Source organism: Anomaloglossus baeobatrachus, chromosome 2 (assembly GCF_048569485.1).
Source record: "Anomaloglossus baeobatrachus isolate aAnoBae1 chromosome 2, aAnoBae1.hap1, whole genome shotgun sequence".
Taxonomy (NCBI): Eukaryota; Metazoa; Chordata; class Amphibia; order Anura; family Aromobatidae; genus Anomaloglossus; species Anomaloglossus baeobatrachus.
Genome location: NC_134354.1, coordinates 160,468,805 through 160,491,746, shown reverse-complemented (window position 1 = coordinate 160,491,746; position 22,942 = coordinate 160,468,805). Strand labels below are relative to the sequence as shown.

The 22,942-nt window shown below is 42.4% G+C and overlaps 1 protein-coding gene across 2 annotated transcripts in view; it reads left to right on the top strand.

Moving 5' to 3' along the window:
* Window positions 1–22,942, top strand: part of DHRSX (dehydrogenase/reductase X-linked) — a 405,907-nt gene that overhangs the window by 305,458 nt on the left and 77,507 nt on the right. For both annotated transcript variants that reach the window (XM_075335466.1, XM_075335468.1), the window contains exon 6: window positions 1,619–1,826. In XM_075335466.1, the coding sequence (XP_075191581.1) occupies window positions 1,619–1,826 (208 nt within the window). The remainder of the gene's footprint in view (window positions 1–1,618; window positions 1,827–22,942) is intronic.

Here is a 22,942-nt window from a genome sequence, read left to right as displayed (position 1 = left end):
GTGTCTGTTCACTCGTTGCACAACACGTCAGGAAGACATTTACCCCGAATATGGGCCAAATAGCATCTGTCTAATGGGGTTTGTGTTTTCCTCTGGATCATTATGTTATGTAAGACATTGAGCTTGATGGACTTGTGTCTTGTTTCAAGCCTAAAGGTGGCTTTACACGCTGCGACATCGCTAATGCGAACTCGTTGGGGTCACGGAATTGGTGACGCACATCCGGCCGCATTAGCGATGCCGTTGCGTGTGACACCTATGAGCGATTTTGCATCGTCGCAAAAACGTGCAAAATCGCTCATCGGTGACATGGGGGTCCATTCTCAAAAATCGTTACTGCAGCAGTAACAAAGTTGTTTGTCGTTCCTGTGGCAGCACACATCGCTCCGTGTGACGCCGCAGGAATGAGGAAGCTCCCCTTACCTGCCTCACGGCCGCTATGCGGAAGTAAGGAATGGGACGGGATGTTACATCCCGCTCATCTCCGCCCCTCCGCTTCTATTGGGCGGCGGTTCAGTGATGCAGCTGTGACGTCGCTGTGACACTGAACGAACCGCCCCCTTAGAAAGGAGGCGGTTCGCCGGTCACAGCGACGTCGCCGGGCAGGTAAGTAGTGTGACGGGTCCGTGCGATGTTGTGCGGCACGGGCAGTGATTTGCCCGTATCGCACAACAGATAGGGGTGGGTACCCACGCTAGCGATATCGGTACCGATATCGCAGCGTGTAAAGCGGCCTTAAAGCTATAAAATAAAATCTCGTCCCCACCAATATAGAAATGTGCACATGAATGTGACAGAACTGTGTTACTTACATTTAGTAGCTTTTCCTCCTTAAGTCGCCTATATAAAATGCAGAGCATAGCGAGCTCTCTGCCCTAATACTGTTAAATGTTTGAAGACTACTTTGATGGCTTAGCATAAGCTGTTTCATTTTCACCAATCTGAAGTCGGAAGCTTTGCTCTTTTGTCGATATGACTGATTTTTGAGGCTGGCGGAGGAAAAAGGAAATGCTGCGGGTGGTGACATTTACATTTGTTCTCTTTTTTTGATAATAGTCTTGGAAATATATTGTAATAGCAAATGTAGAAACAAGTGAAATATTAACAGTGCAATATAATAGCATAATGCCATAATATTCAGAATAAAAATAAAATACTGTTTTTAAACTTTATATTATTAATATTATTAAAGGGATTTTGTCTCCAAGTTTTTGCTACCCCATCTCAGGGAAGCATGATGTATCAGCAGAGACTCTGATTCCAATGATGTATCAATTACTTTACTGGATGCTTCAGTTTTGATTAAAAATTGCTTTATGTGCTATAACTCCATTCACGCCTCTGATTAACTGATTTTTGCGTACACTGTGTCAATCAGTGATGGGGATAAGGTTCGACTATACAGTACCATACAAGTATTCCTTTTGTGATAATCACCTGTTGATAAAACAATTATTTCATTTAAAAAACCCTCAAAGTAGCCAAGTAAGTGGCACATCTCTGGAATCAGGGTCTCTGCTCCTATACCATGCTACTCTCTGATTGCAAAAACCTGGTGACAGATTCCCTTTAATATTAATATTGTGGATTGTTAAATACTTTTTTTGTTTCTCCACAGCCACATGTATTCAGCCCATGGTGCGTATTCTAAGAGCAAGCTTGCTCTTGTGTTGTTTTCTTATTATCTACAACATCTGCTGAGTCTCGAAGGTAGTTATGTAACTTCCAATGCCGTGGACCCTGGGGTTGTGAATACCGACCTCTACAAGCATGTATGGGGTCCAGGGAGATTTGTGAAATGGATGACAGGCTGGCTGTTTTTAAAGGTAGGTACTTCTAAATTAAAATGTAATTTTACATATGACTATTTAAATTCTAGACATTTTATGCATCAGTCTTGATCGCCTGAGATCGCACTTTTAAGAACCCTTCAAATCAGTACATTACCGGGGACACCAAGCGCTACTATGTCCTCTGAACTTTTTACATAGGCACAAAGTTTTGGTTCATAAAACTAGCTGTGGCAAGTACTGCTGCTCATCCCACTCAAGAAAAATATTCAGTTCCCTTTCTTTTCACTAAAAAACGCAACTAAAATCTTCAAAAAATAACAGTAAGGGGTACTTTGCACACTACGATATCGCAGGTGCAATGTCGGTGGGGTCAAATCGAAAGTGACGCACATCCGGCGTCGCTGTCGATATCGTAGTGTGTAAATCCTTTATGATAAGATTAACGAGCCAAAAGCGTCGTAATCGTATCATCGGTGTAGTGTTCAACATTTCTATAATGTATCTGCATCGACGGTACAATGTTGTTCCTCGTTCCTGCGGCAGCACACATCGCTGTGTGAGAAGCCGCAGGAGCGAGGAATATCTCCTACCTGCGTCACCGCGGCTCACGCCGGCTATGCGGAAGGACGGAGGTGGGCGGGATGTTTACATCCCGCCCATCTCCGCCCCTCCGCTTCTATTGGCTGCCTGCCGTGTGATGTCGATGTGACGCTGCACGACCCACCCCCTTAGTAAGGAGGCGGGTCGCCGGCCAGAGCGACGTCTCAGGGCAGGTGAGTGCATGTGAAGCTGCCGTAGCGATAATGTTCGCTATGGCAGCAATCACAAGATATCACTGCTGAGACGGGGGCGGGGACTATCACACTCGGCATCGCAAGCATCGGCTTGCGATGTCGTAGTGTGCAAAGTACCCCTAAGTATGAGTACAGCATAAGATAACCACTTTTGCCAGGCGACTTATCTGAGGTTAAGAGTTAATGAGTTCTAGCACAAAATTCGCCCCACGATTCTCACCCAAAGGCTGAGGTCACACTTGCGAGAGACTCGCGCGAATCTCGCATCACATCACCCGGCACGGCTGCACACTCTCCTGACAGGAGCGGGTCGGCTGCATGTATCTCTATGCAGCTGAGACGCTTGTGTCCAGAGAGCGTCAGGCCGTGCTGGGTGATGTGATGTGAGACTCGTGTGAGTCTCTCGCAAGTGTGAACTCCGTCCAAAGGCTGAGTTCACGTGACCATATTTTTTCCATCCAAGAGAAACAGTCCAATTAGGCCAATCAGTCTCTGATGCGAGTTTGAACAGGGTGGGATCCATTTTTCTCAGAGGTTGATAATAGAAAAAACTTCTCCATTCTGTCTGTCTGTGAAAGTCGGACCACACCTAAATGTAATCAGACGTGCACTGACTCATTGAATAGCATTGGCCTGAGTGTGATCCAGTTTTTTTTTACTAAAAATAACTATTTTCAGGACCATAATATAAAATATTTGCTCCCATTTTAACCCCACTACCATAATAATGTTTTTAAAATTCTAATGGTAGTGAGGGGTGACTCTTTTATGTAGGATTTATTATTCTTGTGAACGATCATCATCCCTCATTAATCATGATACAAATATGTTTACATCTAATTTGGCTAAGAGGTTTAATTTGCTTTTAACGTTTTGGTGAAAATGACCAAGTTAGGTTTATACCTGAATATGAAGCACCACTCAATATTCGGGAAATCCTAAGCATTGTTTACAGGAGAAATGTCGCCCTTTAGCTTTTTAAAAGTGTTTCTTGGGTCTGTTTGTTTGGTGTCTTAAAGCGTATGGACTTCGTACCATTTTTCAATTGCTATACTCCAACCCCACAGCCCATCTTAAACTCCCAACTGAACATATCTGCTATCCCATATCCATTTCTCGTGGTACTCGGCAGAGTTGTCCACTTTCCCCTGCCTTTTTTTACCCGTGTCATGGAGCCTTTAGAAGTCTTTATTAAAATAAGATAGATGTTTCTGGTGTATTAATTTTATCACAAACTTAAAAAGCATTCCTCTTTGCTGATGACTTATTAGTGACCTTGATGGGACCTCTGATGTTGCTACCCAATCTGTTTCACATTCTTAATGAGTTTTCCTCCATATCTTCTCAGAAAATTAATAGAAATAAGAGGTTTTGTAATGCAATACCCCCCTCATATGCAAAAGGTTAATAAGAGGTTCATTTAACTAGATGTGCTTCTTCACTCTTCAGATTTGTGGCCTGTTACAATAAACATGGTTAATATGGCATTCCTTCTGAGGTTGTTGTTGTTTTTTAACCATTCAACGACCTTTGACGTACATATTTGTCAATGGTCATGTCTCTGCCTTTGACACTGGATTGCACATCAAGCACACAACTTTATTCGCATAGGATGGCTAATTTAATCAGCTCATATGTATCTTCAACATATGCTGGTGCAGTGGAACTATACCCGTGGCTATTGACCTGTTAAATCTCACTGTCAATCTGACAAGTGATAAGATGATTGCTACTTCAAGTCCCCTAAAAGAAAAAGCAAAGACCGTAATAAGTTGAAGAAAAAAAGTTTCTAAAAATATGAAAAAAATAAGTTCACATCACCCCCTTTTTGCAACATTAACACACATATTTGGTGTTGCTGCGTTCGTAAAAGTCACATCTATCAAAATATAACTTACTACAGTTTGTAATTATGCATTGAGGAGGAAAGTCGGATTTATGCCGTGCTAACACCAGGATACAAAGTTGATTAATCTCTTTTTATTCTTGTACAGGTCTACGCGTTACAGAGATTTCAATCTTCTTCATCAGGACGTCAAGAGAAAATGAACAATCTTGTTCATTTTCTCTTGCGGTCCTATTGAAGAAACTTGAAATCTCTGAAACGTGTAGACCTGTACAAGAATAAAAAGAGATTAATTAATAAACTTTGTATCCTGGTGTTAGCACGGCATAAACCCGACTTTCCTCCTCAATCCATAATTTGTCTCCATTCAGGACTGCGGCTGTGCGCCTTATCGACTACATGATTACCGGTGTTGTGACTACAACAACCCCCTTAGGGGAGTTCATTACCTTCATAATAACCTGGTGTATACCCAGGTAAGACCCAATTTGCACTTCCTTTCCACAGTCTCAGTTGTATTTTAATACAAATGGTAAACCGCGTAACAAGAAAAATTAAACCCCAGAATTACGTTTTTTTGGGCGTAGTAATATTTTAATAAAATGCGATAAATTGCGATCAAAACATCGTATCTACCCAAAAATTGTGCAAGCAAATAAGCCCTCACACAGCCCCAGATCCCGAAAAATGAACACTTTACAACTGTTAGAAAAAGGTCCCAAACATCTCCAAAAATATTGTTCTTTACGATGGGGCAAACAGATTTACAAAAACATGACACCAACGGGAGAAAACTAAAATAATAACAACAGTAACTTATTTTGCATTGATTTATCTCCGTATCACACAGCTAAGGTTGAGTATTAGAAATCCGCTGATAATTTGAAATTCCAATTTGCCGGGTTTTCAAAATTTTCCAAAAATTTGCAAATCACAATACTGAAATGCCTGGAAAAACAGAGAGAAGGATTGGCATATCGCCTGGCACAGAAGACGGATACTCTTATTGTATTTCCAAATACTCTAAAAAATGTTTTAGGGATTGTCTCCCTGTCCCGATTGCTAGGCTCTAACAGCCTGACAATCAACTAAATTTACTGTAAAATGGCTTCTGGATTGTCTGTTGTCTTTTTTTTTTTTTTTTGCAATCCTAGTGGATCGAAACGCAAAGTGTTCAAATTTGTGTGGAGCTGTGCATTTCGTGAAATTCGATTCGAAGTTGATCATTCATCTCTAGTCAAGATGCATCTGTAGAGTGTTTTTACAGACACTTGCCTTTTTTTAAAACCCACATTTTGTATACTTTATTAGATTTTAAGGGGTTTACAAAAACCCAAGTTTTGAAGCCCATTTCATTGCCCTTCTTGCCCTGATGATGCCAGTCTTATAGCAATCCTTGTCACAGGAGCTCCAAAGAGTGCTTTTAAAGGGGGGCAACGCTGACTACAGATACAGACCAAGCTTGCAGAATAAGGCTGGGTTCACACATAGCGACAATGACGTCGCTGTTACGTCATCATTTTCTGTGACGTAACAGCGACCTTGTAAGTCGCTGTTATGATCGCTGCTTAGCTGTCAAACACAGCGACGCAGCAGCGATCATAACGTCGCTACATGTGCAGAGAGCAGGGAGCCGCACACACTGCTTAGCGCTGGCTCCCTGCTCTCCTAGCTACAGTACACATCGGGTTAATTACCCGATGTGTACTGCAGCTACATGTGCAGAGAGCAGGGAGCCGCGCACACTGCTTAGCGCTGGCTCCCTGCACTCCTAGCTACAGTACACATTGGGTTAATTAACCCGATGTGTACTGCAGCTACATGTGCAGAGAGCAGGAGCCGGCAGCACAGGCAGCGTGAGAGCGGCGGAGGCTGGTAACGAAGGTAAATATCGGGTAACCACCTTGGTTACCCGATGTTTACCCTGGTTACAGGTTACCGCAGCTGCCAGATGCCGGCTCCTGCTCCCTGCTCGCTTCATTTCGTCGCTCTCTCGCTGTCACACACAGTGATCTGTGCGTCACAGCGGGAGAGCAACAATAAAAAAACGAACCAGGGCTGTGTGTAACGAGCAGCGATCTCACAGCAGGGGCCAGATCGCTGCTCAGTGTCACACACAGCGAGATCGCTGATGAGGTCACTGCTGCGTCACAAAAACCGTGACTCAGCAGCGATCTCAGCAGCTATCTTGCTGTGTGTGAAGCACCCCTAAGTTACTAATGCCATAATGAAGATTTTTATCTGAATAAGCAAATACTGCTCGGAGACAGAGTTCTTATTGAGATGTCACTTTTTCTGTAGATCTGTTCGCTTCATAGTCTAAAAGGAAAGGTCTGCTGTTACTTTATGTGACTTTAGACTGAATCATAACGGTGTGGTCACATAAACGCATGTATGTAATTGCCTCACTAGTCTAATCTGACTTATTTTAATAGTAAAAAATTGAAAGCCACTAGATGAGGGTAGTCGACAAGTGACCAGAACTTTACAAATGGCATAAATGCAGTCACTTGACCACCCACTCACATGGGAACTACAGGGGGGGACCAAGACAGTCTACGCGTCTACTGTCCCATAGTCACTGAAGACCTCTCTCCTTCCACCTTAAGCACAATTCTACTGAATTTTTCTTTTGGTGTATATCTGAGTGACTATTTGCCTCTATAGCGATATTCTTTACATCTCGCCACTTTTATATCCGGACAGAGACTGACTCCAGGTAATCCTCCTCATCTACATATACATTTCTGTATAATGCTTTAAATAAAGTAATATTGGACCTATTTTGACTTTTGCTGTATAATTGAGGCTGATCCACTATATCACTTGCTGACTGAAGCAAGACTGACTTACTCGTGCTCCCAAATATTAATTGCATAGAAGTTAATATAAATTGTAAAACATGAACTGAGTCACCATATTCCATGCCTTTGTGTCGCAGAGCATTGCAGGAAGCAATTTGAAAATAAATCATGTACAGTATGGTGTTATGAGTCTAAAAGTGTGACTTGCAGTGTATGGAAAATTAGACCTTGTTGTAGCAGCAGGGAAAGGTCTGTTGTACGAGGCTTTCTGTGTTGTTCAGAAATAATCAAAACTGAACATCATTCATTAGCTTGTGATGTGATTATTTGATTTTTCTTCCCAATTAATTATTGAAAATATAGCTACAATGTAACTGTCTGCTATATTTAAAGGGGTCATCCAGTTATAATAAATGATCCCTTGTCATCATAACACTGGCTATCTTTATCAATGCCATGGACTTTGAATATAGCAACAGGGCTTGACTTTGCAGTTGGGGGGGGGCTAGCTCTCACACCCCCACTGATTTAACAGGAATCACCTTTCTAGTGGACAAGTGATACTTTTGTTATAACGGAATATCACTTATAAACCCTCTCTTCTGTAGTCCAGCGCATTAAGTATTGTAATTTTGAGTGATAAATGTTTGCAAAGGATGGGCACAGTCATAAACAAGTTAGAATGATTACCAACCAATCAGAGTACAGTTCTCACTGGTAGATTGTAAAATGTAAGTGTCATGCCTCGGATTTGGTTTGGCAGCCTCCTGTGCTGTGTTCCGTTTCCCTCTCCACTGAGCCATAGTCAGGTTCGCTGTTGCTGTCCTGTTTCTGAACACTTTGTTTGCATGTTCATTGCCCTTTTGACATCAAGTGTTTCCAAAGCTGTAATTCAGCCTGCCCCATCACCTGCCGAGTGTAACTATTTAATGCTTCCCCAGGGTTCCATTTCCCACTGGTGATATTTCTGCACTGACCCCTGTTAGAAACTACAACCTGTCTGCTTAGTGTTTATCCTTGCAGATTATTACTTTTGGTTTACCTTATTTTTATTCTGCACCTTCTTCCAGATTTTTAAGGCGGTACATGGAACCCTTCTAAAAAAAAAGAAAAGTTTACATACCCCCTTATCAGAGAATATGAATGATAACACAAAGACTTTTTTTTGCCCTCATGGTTAGTGGTTAGATGAAGCCATTTATTGTCAAACTACTGTGTTTTCTCTTTTTAAATCATAATGACAACCAAAAGCATCCAAATGACGCTGATCAAAAAAGTTCACATACCCTAGTGATTTTGGCCTGATAACATGCTCAGAAGTTGACACAAATGGGTTTGAATGGCTAATAACATCCTCACCTGTGACCTGTTTGCTTATAATCCGTGTGTGTGCATAAAAGCTGAGTGAGTTTCTGGGATCCAGACAGACTCCAGCCACTGACGTTTCTGGATTGTGAGTCATGGGGAAAGCAAAAGAATTGCCAACGGATCTACGGGAAAAGATACAGAAAAGGGGTACAAAAAGATATCCAAGGAATTGATAATGCCAGTCAGCACTGTTCAAACTGTGATTAACAAATAGAAAATTAGGGGCTGTGTAAAAACCAAACCATGATCAGGTAGACCAACAAAAATTTCACCCACAATTGCCAGGAAAATTGTTCAGGATGCAAAGAAAAACCCACAAATAACATGAGCTGAAAACTAGCGGTGTGGCTGTTTCAAGATGCACAATAAGAAGGCACTTGAAGAAAAATGGGCTGCATGGTCGAGTCGCCAGAAGAAAGCCATTACTGTGCAAATGCCACAAAGTATCTACAATATGCCAAACCACACAAAGACAAGCCTCCAAACTTCTGGAACAAGGTAATTTGGAGTGATGAGACCAAAATCAAACTTTTTGGCCACAACCATAAACATTACATTTGGAGAGGTGTCAACAAGGCCTATGATGAAAGGAACACCATACCTACTGTAAATTACGGAGGTGGATTGCTGATGATGTGGGGATGTGGGAGCTACAAAGGCACAGGAAACTTTGTCAAAGTTAAAGGAAAGATGAATGCAGCACATTATCCACAAATACTGGAGGCAAATTTGCACTCATCAGCCCAGAAGCTGCGCATGGGACATATTTAGATGTTCTAACATGACAACGACCCAAAACACAAGGCCAAGTCGACCTGTCATTGGCTACAGCAGAACAAACCTAAAGGTTCTGGAGTGGCCATCTCAGTCTCCTGACCTTAATATCATTGAGTCTCTCTGGGGAGTTTTCAAGCGTGAAGTTCATGCAAGAAAGCCCAGGAATTTACAGGAACTTGAGACTTTTTGCCAAGAAAAATGGGCAGCTTTACCATCTGAGAAAATAAAGAGTCTCATCCACAACTACCACAAAAGACATCAAGCTATCCTGTCATCGATGTTAGAGGATGCAATACACGGTATTAAGAACTGGGGTATGTAAACTTTTGATCAGAGTCATTTGGATGTTTTTGGTTGACATGATTTAAAAAGAGAAAACACAGTAGTTTCACAATAAATGGCTTTACCCAACTGGTAGCCATGAGTGGAAAAAAAGATTGTGTTATTCTTTATATTCTCTGAAAAAAGGCCAAGAAAGCTAAAAATCTGCTGGGGTATGTAAACTTTTGAGCACAACTGTATGATTGCATCAGCACTGCTCTGTATAGCTGAAATCATGATCTATGAACGCTAGCTCGCAGCCGGTGTTGACAGGAGGATCATCATGACAGACACAGAGGTCATCAGCTGACCTGCAGTGGTCAAGAGAACTCATAGGCACCCAGCAATCACGTCAGGTGCACCCATGGGAGCGGTGAATGAGTGTGTGTTACATCCCGCTGTTCAAAATTAATAATGGGATTTAACTAGTTAACAGCCACGTCTGGATCTCAGCGGCTGTTAGAGGCACACAGTGGCTGAATAAATCGGCTAATATGTGTAACATGCGAGCTCGGTGTGCTAGCCCACATCAAACAAGGGACATGACATGTTATGTAATTATACGTTATATGTCGTGGAGGGGATAATGGCCAATAATTCAGTATATACAGAAAAGATCTTTATATTCCTCTATAAAACACTCACTGGATTGTCTTCGTTCAGTCTGAGATTATATATATGGAAGGCAAATACAGTAGATGATTCTGCTCACTCAGGAACATCTTTGTACATACAGTCATGGCCAAAAGTTTTGAGAATGCTACAAATATTAATTTTTACAAAGTCTACTGCTTAAGTTTTTCTAATGGCAATTTGCATATACTCCAGAATGTCATAAAGAGTGATCAGCTTAACAGCAATTACTTGCAAAGTCAATATTGGCTAAGAAAATGAACTTTAACCCCCAAAACACATTTCAACATCATTGCATTCCTCCCTTAAAAGGAGCAGCTAACATTGTTTTAGTGATTGTTCCATTAACACAGGTGTGGGTGTTGATGAGGACAGGGCTGGCGATCAATCAGTCATGATTAAGTAAGAATGACACCACTGGACACTTTAAAAGGAGGCTGGTGCTTGGTATCATTGTTTCTCTTCAGTTAACCATGGTTATCTCTAAAGAAACACGTGCAGCCATCATTGCTCTGCACAAAAATGGCCTAACAGGGAAGAGTATCGCAGCTACAAAGATTGCACCTCAGTCAACAATCTATCGCATCATCAAGAACTTCAAGGAGAGAGCTTCCATTGTTGCCAAAAAGGCTCCTGGGCGCCCAAGAAGGACCAGCAAACGCCAGGACCGTATCTTAAAACTGTTTCAGCTGCGGGATCGGACTACCAGCAGTGCCGAGCTAGCTCAGCAATGGCAGCAGGCTGGTGTGAGTGCTTCTGCATGCACTGTGAGGCGGAGACTGCTTGAGCAAGGCCTGGTTTCATGGAGGGCAGCAAAGAAGCCACTTCTCTCCAGAAAAAACATCAGGGACCGACTGATATTCTGCAAAAGGTACAGGGAGTGGACTGCTGAGGACTGGGGTCATTTTCTCAGATGAATCCCCTTTTCGATTGTTTGGGACATCTGGAAAACAGCTTATTAGGAAAAGAAGGTGAGCGCTACCACCAGTCTTGTCTCATGCCAACTGTTAAGCATCCTGAAACGATTCGTGTGGGGTTGCTTCTCAGCCAAGGGAATCGGCTCACTCACAGTCTTGCCTAAAAACACAACCATGAATAAAGAATGGTACCACAATGTTCTCCAACAGCAACTTCTCCCAACTGTCCAAGAGCAGTTTGGTGCCCAACAATGTCTTTTCCAGCATGATGGAGCACCTTGCCATAAAGCAAAGGTGATCACTAAATGGCTCATGGAACAAAACAAAGAGATTTTGGGTCCATGGCCTGGAAACTCCCCAGATCTTAATCCCATTGAGAACTTGTGGGCAATCATCAAGAGACGGGTTGACAAACAAAAACCAACAAATTCTGGCAAAATGCAAGCATTGCTTATGCAAGAATGGACAGCTATCAGTCAGGATTTGATCCAGAAGTTGATTGAGAGCATGCCAGAGGTCCTGAAGAAGAAGGGTCAACACTGCAAATATTGACTTGCTGTATTAACTCATTCTAACTATCAATATAACCTTTTGGTACTCATAATATGATTGCAATTATATTTCTGTATGTGATGTAAACATCAGACAAACACAATTAAAAACCAGAGGGCAACAGATCATGTGAAAATATAATTTTGGTGTCATTCTCAAAACTTTTGGCCATGACTGTATGGTAAAGAAACAGATTACAGCATTCGGGTGCCACATGTCCAGTCGGAGTCTTTGAATGTCAGACTTTTTTGACTTTCCATCTGCTCCAGATTTTACTAACATTGCAGTAACAGCATAAATGCTCAACCCCCTGTGGACATTTATTGGAAAAACTATGACACAGATGGGGATTAGTAACATAAAGTCAAGGAATACCTGAAGGTCACAATCCTCTACTGAAATGACCCTGGAACGAAACCTATATGTACTTTCAGCGACTCCTGTGAGAAAAAAAATCTCCTTTATGTCTTGATCCTTCTTTTGATTTATGACGTGTTGTGCAGATTGATTTATGCCTTTACTCTCTTGTGTCATATTTGAGTTATGTTTCATCTTCTCCAATGTGTTGCATCATCTGCCGTGAATAGAGAGGAATAGGCCGCTTCTTCCTTGTTGATTGCTCGACTCATTTACATTTAGGCCACCTCCAGACAATGATATGAAAAATCATTAAATTTTCATCTAGAATAAAACAGACGATTTTCTTCCGTATTGTCATCCGTATATATATTTTCTGTGTGTTATTTCTGTGTCTATTTTTTGCTGTCATTTTCTTTCCCAAGTATACTCTGTCTGTACGTAAAAACTGTCATCTGAACAGATGTATTGAATATTGGTCAGTATGCTATCTGTGTTTTAGCCCTCCTTAATACGGAGCGCACATGTCCATATAATATGCTCGTCTGAATGAGAACCAAATTTTCATACTGGCCACAAGGGCTTGTTTACATTTTGACTTGAACATTATATGGTTTCTTTTCAGTCCAATAGTACATTATAATATACTCCTTTATGTGCTGCTGTGGAAATGGGCCTCCTACCTCTTGGACCCTTGTCTGGCTGCACCCAAGGTATTTTACACCAATGACTGAGCCAAAGGTCATAGTTAAGGAAGGGGGCGCAGTGTCAGTTATGCCATTGCCTTTTGTGAATGGAGGATACTGTGTTTTCAGCTGTGTATAGAGGTGTTACTTGTCATTGTAATCCTGCCTGTGATTATAATGAGCCTGCTGAAAACTTAGGTGAGAATAATAAAAGCTCTTTTTTTATGTATACAGCTCAGCTTGGGCTCTTATATACAGTATTCTGGAATGCTGTATATAAGGGCTTACTGGTGGTGGCCACAGTATATATGGGGAAAACCTGGTGACAGGTACCCTTTTAGTGTTAATTTATATTATTTTTCATTGTTGGTGGTTACAATTGATGCAATACCAATTATGTGTACTTTTTTTTTAGAAATATGTGTGTTTTTCTTTCTTCCTTTGGATGTTTTGAATGTTTGAAGATTTTATTTTACGTCTTTAAAGATTGTATAGGTACTTTAGGAAACGTGATCATGCTATTGTTTCATCACTTCAATAATACACTCTAAAGGCCCCGTCACACACAGAGATAAATCTGCGGCAGATCTGTGGTTGAAGTGAAATTGTGGACAATCAGTGCCAGGTTTGTGGCTGTGCACAAATGGAACAATATGTCCATGATTTCACTGCAACCACAGATCTGCCAAAGATGTATCTCTGTGTGTGATGGGGCCTTTATTCCTTCTAAACCCAGAAGTTAGTAATCAAAGTAAACTGGAGTTCAATGTGCCCACAACATTTCTCCCTTTTCAGGATTTCTCCATGTTCTTGAAACACACAGAACAAAAATGTATTGTCGAGAACATAACCGCGATCTGGGGTTTATTTATGGGGAGGAATTCAACATACTTGTCTCCTGTTGCTGACAGCATTGGGAAAAACGTCGTAGTGCAGCCAGTTATCTTACAACCAGATACAAGATAGTAAGAAGCATCAGGGCATTGAATCCCAGAAATATATATTTTTTCACTCAGGTGCTTTGTAAATTTTTTATGCTTTCCTTTGGCATTCTGATTAACTCTTTTTCAGAAGTGTTCTACTTTGCTTTCTGTCTCATTGGTTTGGAGCGCCAAAGTGCTGTATGTGTTTTCTGAATTGGATTGTTCTCCATGAATAAATCCCTATGGAAAAGGATGCGCTATAGGTTAAAAACACATTCCATTGCCTGACCAATTCATCTTATCTGTAGAAAATAACATTATGTAACTTTGGTATGTGTAGATGAAATTTACGAAGATTAAATACCCAAGTCAGGCAAGGTTTCATTGCTCGTTATTTGTAGAGAAATTCCATTGCTTCAATATTATATCTTTCTGCCTCACGTTCTTCACCACCACCCATGTGGGAAAACTTCCTTTACAGTTTTCTCAACTTTTATGTAGACATTAAAGCCTTGCCTTCTGTCATGCCGACACAGGGACCTCCAGGTTCTTCAATCTCCTGAGCTCTTGGCACGCTGCTGCTCAGTATGATGAGTCAAAGTCTGGAATATGAAAAGCAATGTAAAGACAGCATACACAATGTGCTTTAGCATAGTCTCCAAGGTATTTTGTAGCAAATAAAACTTTATAAAACTCCCTAAAGAGAGAGCGTTAGAAAAATGATCTCTAAAAGAAAGGAAATATTGTTATCGGAAATAAGTTGCAGCAGAAGCATAACTTCAAGAAACGACATCTTAGAAGAAAATGTTTTCAAATTTCTTACAGAGGTCCTACAATGTGCTGGGTAACTAATCTGGTGACGCAGCACTCTCTCTTGCCAATGTGTTTGGATAATATATTCAAAAATCACGCTATAACTGCAGATATATCACACAGCTTAAAGGGGACTTGTCAGGGGGCCGAAAGTGTCCAGTTTTATGTGATTCCCGCTGTTCTCTTGGGTATTTTTTTGTTTGTTTGTTTTTAAATCTGCCATACTGTTCTGGAGAAATGCACGTTTTTACTCAGAACTATAAAGCAAATTTACAGGGCAGCCAAAAGACAAATCTCCAGAGAATCCTTTGTGCAACACCCTCTTGGTAAAGATCATAAAAATTAGAACCAAAGTTGGAGGGAAATTGTAGTCTATGGGAAACAGAAAAAATAAGATGAATGAAGAATGTAAATTCATAGCATGGTAACTAGAGATGAGTGGATCATGCAAAATTTGAATTCACCTGTTTGTATGTGTTTGCAAAGGAAATTCGATTTACGTGCAGTAGATGTTACTCAATCTATTGACCCATATCATGCCCTGGGGTCTTTTAGAGAAACTTAATATGAAAAAAAAAAATAAAAAATAAAAATAAATATATATATGTATGTATGTGTGTATGTCCGGGATTGGCATCTGCACCGTCGCAGCTACAGCCACAAAATTTTGCACACTCACACGTCTGGACCCTGAGAGCGTCATAGGCTATGTTGTGTGGCGAAATTTTAACCCCGCGCATTCCAATTTACCTATCAATTTTGTCCCTATCTACATAATGGGGAAAAAGTGAAACGAAAAGTGTATCCGCACCGTCGCATTTACAATTACGAAATTTTGCACAGACACGTCATGTGACCCAGGGAATGTCGTAGACTATGTTTTGACCGGAAAATTTAACGCCGCGCTTTACAGTTACTCTCTAAAAAACATGCCTCCATTAAAGTAAATGGAGCCTTGAACTACAGGGGTTATTAGTAGGAGCTGTGATTGGTTGCTATAGGAACAAAAGACATTCATAGTATATGAAGCTTATATGTGAGGTAATAAGATGTCGGTGGGGAGACGGATAGAGAGAGACAGAGACACAGACAGAGAGAGAGAGACAGACAGAGAGAGACAGACAGGAAAGAGACATTGAGATAGACAGAGACAGACGGGGAAAGAGACAGACGGGGAAAGAGACAGACGGGGAAAGAGAAAGACGGGGAAAGAGACAGACGGAGCACATTACTTGGCCAATTTAGTTAAATCTGTGTGGAATATCTTTGGTGTTGAAATATATGTAGTGAAATGCTTCTATTAGCTTAGTTTTTGCCTTTTAATAATTACATTTCTATCTATTTGTTTTGTGTTTTTTGCGTGCGGAATACATTTTTGTTAATAAATTCCATTTTGTTAACAACAGTTATTAACCCGGGCGAGGCCGGGTAGTACAGAGAGTATATATATATATATATATATATATATATATATATATATATATATGTATGTATATATATATACACAGGGTGGTCCAAAAGTAGGTGGACAGAAAATAATAACATTTATTTTGATTTATATATAAAATTATATTTGCTAACAGCAGCTTGACATTGAGTCTGTGAAGAATTAAAAGTGGAATCTGATTGGTTGCTAAGGGCAAGCGAGTCAGTTTCACTTTACACCATGTTTGATAAATCCTCCCCCTTCATAACCCTATTACACATACTGTCCACCTACTTTTGAACCAACCTGTATATATAAATGCTTGTACTCTCCTCACCTCTAACCTCTCCAGCACCTCCGCTACTCACCGCCACCTGTCCGGTCCTTGCCACATGTTCTGATCCCCTTGTGCTGTAAACCCTGGACCACTTATGTTATGATGGGACTTCTGTATGTCATAGCCTTGGAGGGTCCTACACAAGCAGTTGAGTAAAGTCACCAAGTCAAGAAAGCCGGAAGTCTTAGCTCATTGTGAGAGTCCCAGGAATTCCAATAAAAGTGGCAGGGGTTCAGAAGATGGGCAAAGCACCAGATGAGTGACGGTGACTAGCATAAGGGCTAGAAATGTGAGCAGTAAGGTGAGTATAGGGTTTTTTAATTTATTTAAAGGGGTTATCCGGCTTCTTTGACATTTTTTTTTTATTTCCCTATTGGGCTACATTGGGGCAGGTAAGTAGATAGAGACCACTTACCTGCCCTGCTGTCAGCCCCTCTCCCCCGGCTCAGAGCGGTCATGTGACCGCTCCTGCCGCGATTTTGATGCTTCCGGTCATTTCATGTCTACATGGGCAGGGCCATGTTGACATGCAAATGTGGAACAGCTTGTGCCTCCCTGCTGGGTGTCTACAGTGTGATGAGCCCCGCCCCCTTCCCTGCACCCTCCGACACATTCCCCCGCACCTCCAGTAACCTCCCCCTGCACTGCTGTGGGGTCCGTGACCTGGGGGCGGGGCCTGGCGGCAGCTGCCGTGGTATCAGCTCCAGCACCGGGCCCCCTGCCCAGGATCGCACATTCAAATGTACCGGCATCACAGATCACCGATGCCGGTACATTTGAAAGTGCTGATGAGAAGCAGCGCAGCGCTGCTTCTCATCACTGTCCCTCCCGCTGTCTGTGCTCTCTGCAGCACAGCGGTGACATCACTACTGTGCTGAAGAGAGCACAGACAGCGCACGAACGTGCAGGAGCGGCGGGGACCGAGGACGGGTGAGTATGTACTCCACATGTGTTCCCGATTGGGATGGGGGGGTTGTAGAGCCATATGTGTGCGTGTGCAGAGCCATATGTGTGCGTGTGCAGAGCCATGTGTGTGCGTGTACGGTGCAGAGCCATGCGTGTGCAGAGCCATGTGTGTATGGTGCAGAACCATGTGTGTGCGTGTGCAGAGCCATGTGTATACGGTGCAGAGCCATGTGTGTGCGTGTGCAGAGCCATGTGTGTGCGTGTACGGTGCAGAGCCATGTGTGTGCGTGTGCAGAGCCATATGTGTGCGGTGCAGAGCCATATGTGTGCGGTACAGAGCCATATGTGTGCGTGTGCGGTACAGAGCCATATGTGTGCGGTGCAGAGCCATATGTGTGCGGGTGCGGTGCAGAGCCATTTGTGTGCGTGTGCGTGTGCAGAGCCATATGTGTGCGTGTGCGGTACAGAGCCATATGTGTGCGTGTGCGGTACAGAGCCATATGTGTGCGTGTGCAGAGCCATGTGTGTGCAGAGCCATATGTGTGCATGTGTGGTACAGAGCCATATGTGTGCGGTGCAGAGCCATATGTGTGCGGGTGCGGTGCAGAGCCATTTGTGTGCGTGTGCATGTGCAGAGCCATATGTGTGCGTGTGCGGTACAGAGCCATATGTGTGCGTGTGCGGTACAGAGCCATATGTGTGTGTGCGCGGTACAGAGCCATATGTGTGCGTGTGCGGTACAGAGCCATATGTGTGCGTGTGCGGTACAGAGCCATATGTGTGCGTGTGCGGTACAGAGCCATTTGTGTGCGTGTGCGGTACAGAGCCATATGTGTGCGGTACAGAGCCATATGTGTGCATTTGCGGTACAGAGCCATATGTGTGCGTGTGCAGAGCCGTATGTGTGCAGAGCCATATGTGTGCGTGTGCAGAGCCATATGTGTGCAGAGCCATATGTGTGCATGTGCGGTACAGAGCCATATGTGTGCGTGTGCGGTACAGAGCCATATGTGTGTGCGTGCGGTACAGAGCCATATGTGTGCGTGTGCGGTACAGAGCCATATGTGTGCGTGTGCGGTACAGAGCCATATGTGTGTGTGCGCGGTACAGAGCCATATGTGTGCGTGTGCGGTACAGAGCCATATGTGTGCGTGTGCGGTACAGAGCCATTTGTGTGCGTGTGCGGTACAGAGCCATATGTGTGCGTGTGCGGTACAGAGCCATATGTGTGCATTTGCGGTACAGAGCCATATGTGTGCGTGTGCGGTACAGAGCCATATGTGTGCGTGTGCGGTGCAGAGCCCGATGTGGGGCTGTTATTTGCAATGCTGTAGTGATACCAGGTCAGGTGCTGGGGAAGAATATACTGACAGGGAATGTGTGTGCAGGGGGCGGGCAGAGGGTGAGGCTGGACACTGGGGTGGGGCTGGACACTGGGGTGGGGCTGGACACTGGGGTGGGTGGTGACAGCTCTGACTGAGGTTTTGCACAGGAAGTGGTCATGTTTGCTGGATCTGAATGTAAACAAGAAGCTGCAGAGAATAAAGGGATAATTCAAGAGGAACAAAAGTTAGAAAACAGAAAATAACAATGTAGGTGTGATTTATATGACAATACAGCACAGATAAACTCAAAAATTTTTGTTAAGCTAATGTCGGACAACTCCTTTAACTATTTGATAGCCATTATGGTTCAAAAAAATGGCGGCCAGTGGAAGCAAATTGCAAAAAAAATCTGCACTTTGGCAAATAGGGATTTTTTTGAAAATTGGAGTAGAATTCAATTCCACCCAAATTTTATTCGCTTATCTGTACTGGTAACATGAATTTAAATTCCTATTGCAACATGCTGAATGGAGGGTCATAATTTGGTGCAAAAATGTGAATTGAGGAACCTTTCTTGTCATTAGTCAACAATTCAGGCTACTAAGAGGAAATAATAATGTGGAGACTATTGTCATGTCACTACCTGGGTCATCTAATAATTGTGGATGGATGTTTGGATAATAGGGCTTTTCTAAGCATTATTGATGGACAAGATCATACCAACTGTATACCTGATGGCAGAATGAAACTAGTCAAGTTTTGATACCAGTGATGTGACCGTAAGATTATCTTGCTGCTCTGGCCTTCACAGTACTCAGATGTAAATCCTATAGAACATTTTTAGAACAAAGTAGACCGGGCTGTTCAGAACTTGTTGTCAGTACTTCAAACTATTTTTTGACAACTGTATCACACAATAAGTGTGGCGAGCGTGTGGCGAAGTCTGACGTGAAACGAAAGACATACCTCAAAAACACCACAGACAAGGGGAACACCGGGAAAACAATAGCAACGGGGGCTCTGGGACTAGTGAAAGGGTAGATGGGCACCTCCTATCTTCATCTGTAGCTTTCCCTACTCTTCTAGCCAGTCTCTATACAGTCTCCGCAACTGTTGCCGAGCAGCACCCTAAGACCCTGGGAAACCCTATAATTGCTTTGACTAGTGAGAGGTGGGTGAGGTTCACTAGACCCACCACTGCAGTAATAAAACAAGAGGGTAGGGGAGACAAACAGGGGATAAACAACCAAAATGGAAAGGATACGACTTCAGAAAAATCCACAGCAGCTCCTTCCACCAAGGCGGCTTGCATACAAATGTCTTTGTATAGTCAGCAAAGTTTGCTGGGAGACCTAGCTATTTAAACACAAGGAGGTATGTCTACAAAGCAGGTGCAGCTAACCTTAACTGCTAGCAGAAAACCTGAGATTAACACCTTGAGAACCAAAGGAAACAAAACAATATTTAAATACAGAGTCCCAGACAAAGATAAAGGGTTCCAGTCCTCTGGCTATCACTGGTCTTAAAAAGGGAGATGGCCATGACAGTCATGACAAATTGTGAGAAGCTATCCTTTTCGAACTGGCGAATATTCTTGAAGGTTTATTTAAACACCTGGGGAACCTATGCAAGGACAATTTTCTCTGGTTGTGAAGGACCAAGGAGATCACTAGGGCTAATATATGTGTGTCTACAATAAAGTGGCAATTTAGTTCATATTATAATCCATAGAACTAAAAAGCACACACAAGAATTTATAACAATACAATGCAAATTTTATTGCACCTTCATTGACACCATTAGTTGATGTTTCATATGTATTCCTCTTTTTTCAACCTATGTAGAAATCAGAACAAAAAAAATCCTTTTACCAAGGTAGAAAGTTTCCAATTAATGGACTGCATATTTGGGTCAAAGTGATAAACCCTCCAAGGGTTAGGCAGTTATTATGTACCTATTTGTTTTTATATTCTTTATATATCTTACTTTATCTAAAAATGCAATTCATCCTTTATAGATTATGTATGAGCAGCTAGGCATGGAGCCGGAAAAAATGTAATAGAAACTTTGAAATGATCTGTAAATTGAAGAATGCAATGTATCCCTCTTGCCACCTAGTCCTGTGATTGGGATTATTCCCTTCTCGCCTTCTACCTGTGTGGAAATTAATTAAAGTCTTGAATCTATTTTGTTACCGTCATTATTTAAATGTAAAACAAAAGTAATCCTTTCATGTACATGCACTCGTCCGTGTTAGCTTTTCATTTTAAGTGTGCTGGAAATATTTCCTTCAAATAGAATCTTAACAAATAACAGACATAAGGCAATTTATACAGTATTTGCTGGGGGCAAACACCATTGAGAAGGCTGTGGGAATCCTAAATAAACTCTGCCGAGGGCTTGGCTATAAATGAGCTCACAGATAAGTGCAAGATGAAATGCTGGAGGAACTTAAGAATTGCAGTCAGAAATCACTCTAGGGTACATTGAAAATCAGGGTTTATCTCAGATTTTATATAACATTGAAGTGATGGATAAAAGATATATGACTTAAAAAGAAAGCGTATCTATATTCCTTTCTAAAAATACAATATATTTTCTCCAAATATGCATAATTGTCTACTACGTTGTGCCTGCAGATTGTCTGTAAGGCCATTTGTTCCTATCTGCTTTGCTAATATGTTCTAAATCTATCACTTTTCTCCTGGATCTGATGAGTCTCTGCGCCCGTCCTCTCCCTTCTCACAGTGTTACAGATAGCAGCAGGGAGTATGTTATACAAGGGAGAAACCGCTACAGTCTTAAGGTGGTGTCACACACAGCGACAACGACAACGACGTTGCTGCTACGTCACCATTTTCTGTGACGTTACAGCGACGTCCCGTCGCTGTCGCTGTGTATGACATCCAGCAACGAGCTGGCCCCTGCTGTGAGGTCGTTGCTCGTTGCTGAATGTCCAGCTTCATTTTTTGGTCGTCGCTCTCCCGCTGTGACGCACAGATCGCTGTGTGTGACAGCGAGAGAGCGACGAAATGAAGCGAGCAGGGAGCAGGAGCCGGCATCTGGCAGCTGCGGTAAGCTGTAACCAAGGTAAACATCGGGTAGCCAAGGTGGTTACCCGATATTTACCTTCGTTACCAGCCTCCGCCGCTCTCACGGTGCCAGTGCCGGCTCCTGCTCTGTGCACATGTAGCTGCAGTACACATCGTGTAATTAACCCGATGTGTACTGTAGCTAGGAGAGCAGGGAGCCAGCGCTCAGTGTGCGCGGCTCCCTGCTCTCTGCACATGTTGCAGCACTGTCGTTATGATCGCTGCTTCGGCTGCTGTTTGACAGCTAAGCAGCGATCATAACAGCGACTTACAAGGTCGCTGCTACATCACAGAAAATGGTGACGTAACAGCGATGTCGTTGTCGCTGTCGTTTAGTGTGACCCCAGCATTAGGGAGAGAGAAATGGGCTACAAAATAAGAAGGAAAACACAAATGAAGAAGACATAGGGATAGGTTAAGCTATGCTGATATGAGATAATGATGAGAATAGTACCCTGGATTCAAACAGACCTCATTTCTGTGAGAATACAAAATATTTTTCTACATGCTTATCTACTGTGAGAGTAATATATATATATATATATATATATATATATATATATATATATAAATATACACACAGTACAGACGAAATGTTTGGACACACCTCCTTATTCAAAGAGTTTTCTTTATTTTCATGACTCTGAAAATTGTAGATTCACATTTAAGGCATCAAAACTATGTATCAAAACATGTGGAATGAAATACTTAAAGTGTGAAACAACTGAAAATATGTCTTCTATTCTAGGTTCTTTAAAGTAGCCACCTTTTGCTTTGATTACTGCTTTGCACACTCTTGGCATTCTCTTAAAGAGCTTCAAGAGGTAGTCACCGGAAATGGTTTTCCAACAGTCTTGAAGGAGTTCCCAGAGATGCTTAGCACTTTTTGGCCCTTATGCCTTCACTCTGCGGTCCAACTCACCCCAAATCATCTCGATTGGGTTCAGGTCTGGTGACTGTGGAGGCCAGGTCATCTGGCGTAGCACCCAATCGCTCTCCTTCTTAGTCAAATAGCCCTTACACAGCCTGGAGGTGTGTTTGGGGTCAATGTCCTGTTGAAAAATAAATGATGGTCCAACTAAACACAAACCGGATGGAATAGCACACCGCTGCAAGATGCTGTGGTAGGCATGCTGGTTCTGTATGCCTTCAATTTTGAATAAATCCCCAACAGTGTCAGTAGCAAAGCACTCCCACACCATCACACTTCCTCCTCCATGCTTCACGGTGGGAACCAGGCATGCAGAGTCCATCCGTTCACCTTTTCTACAA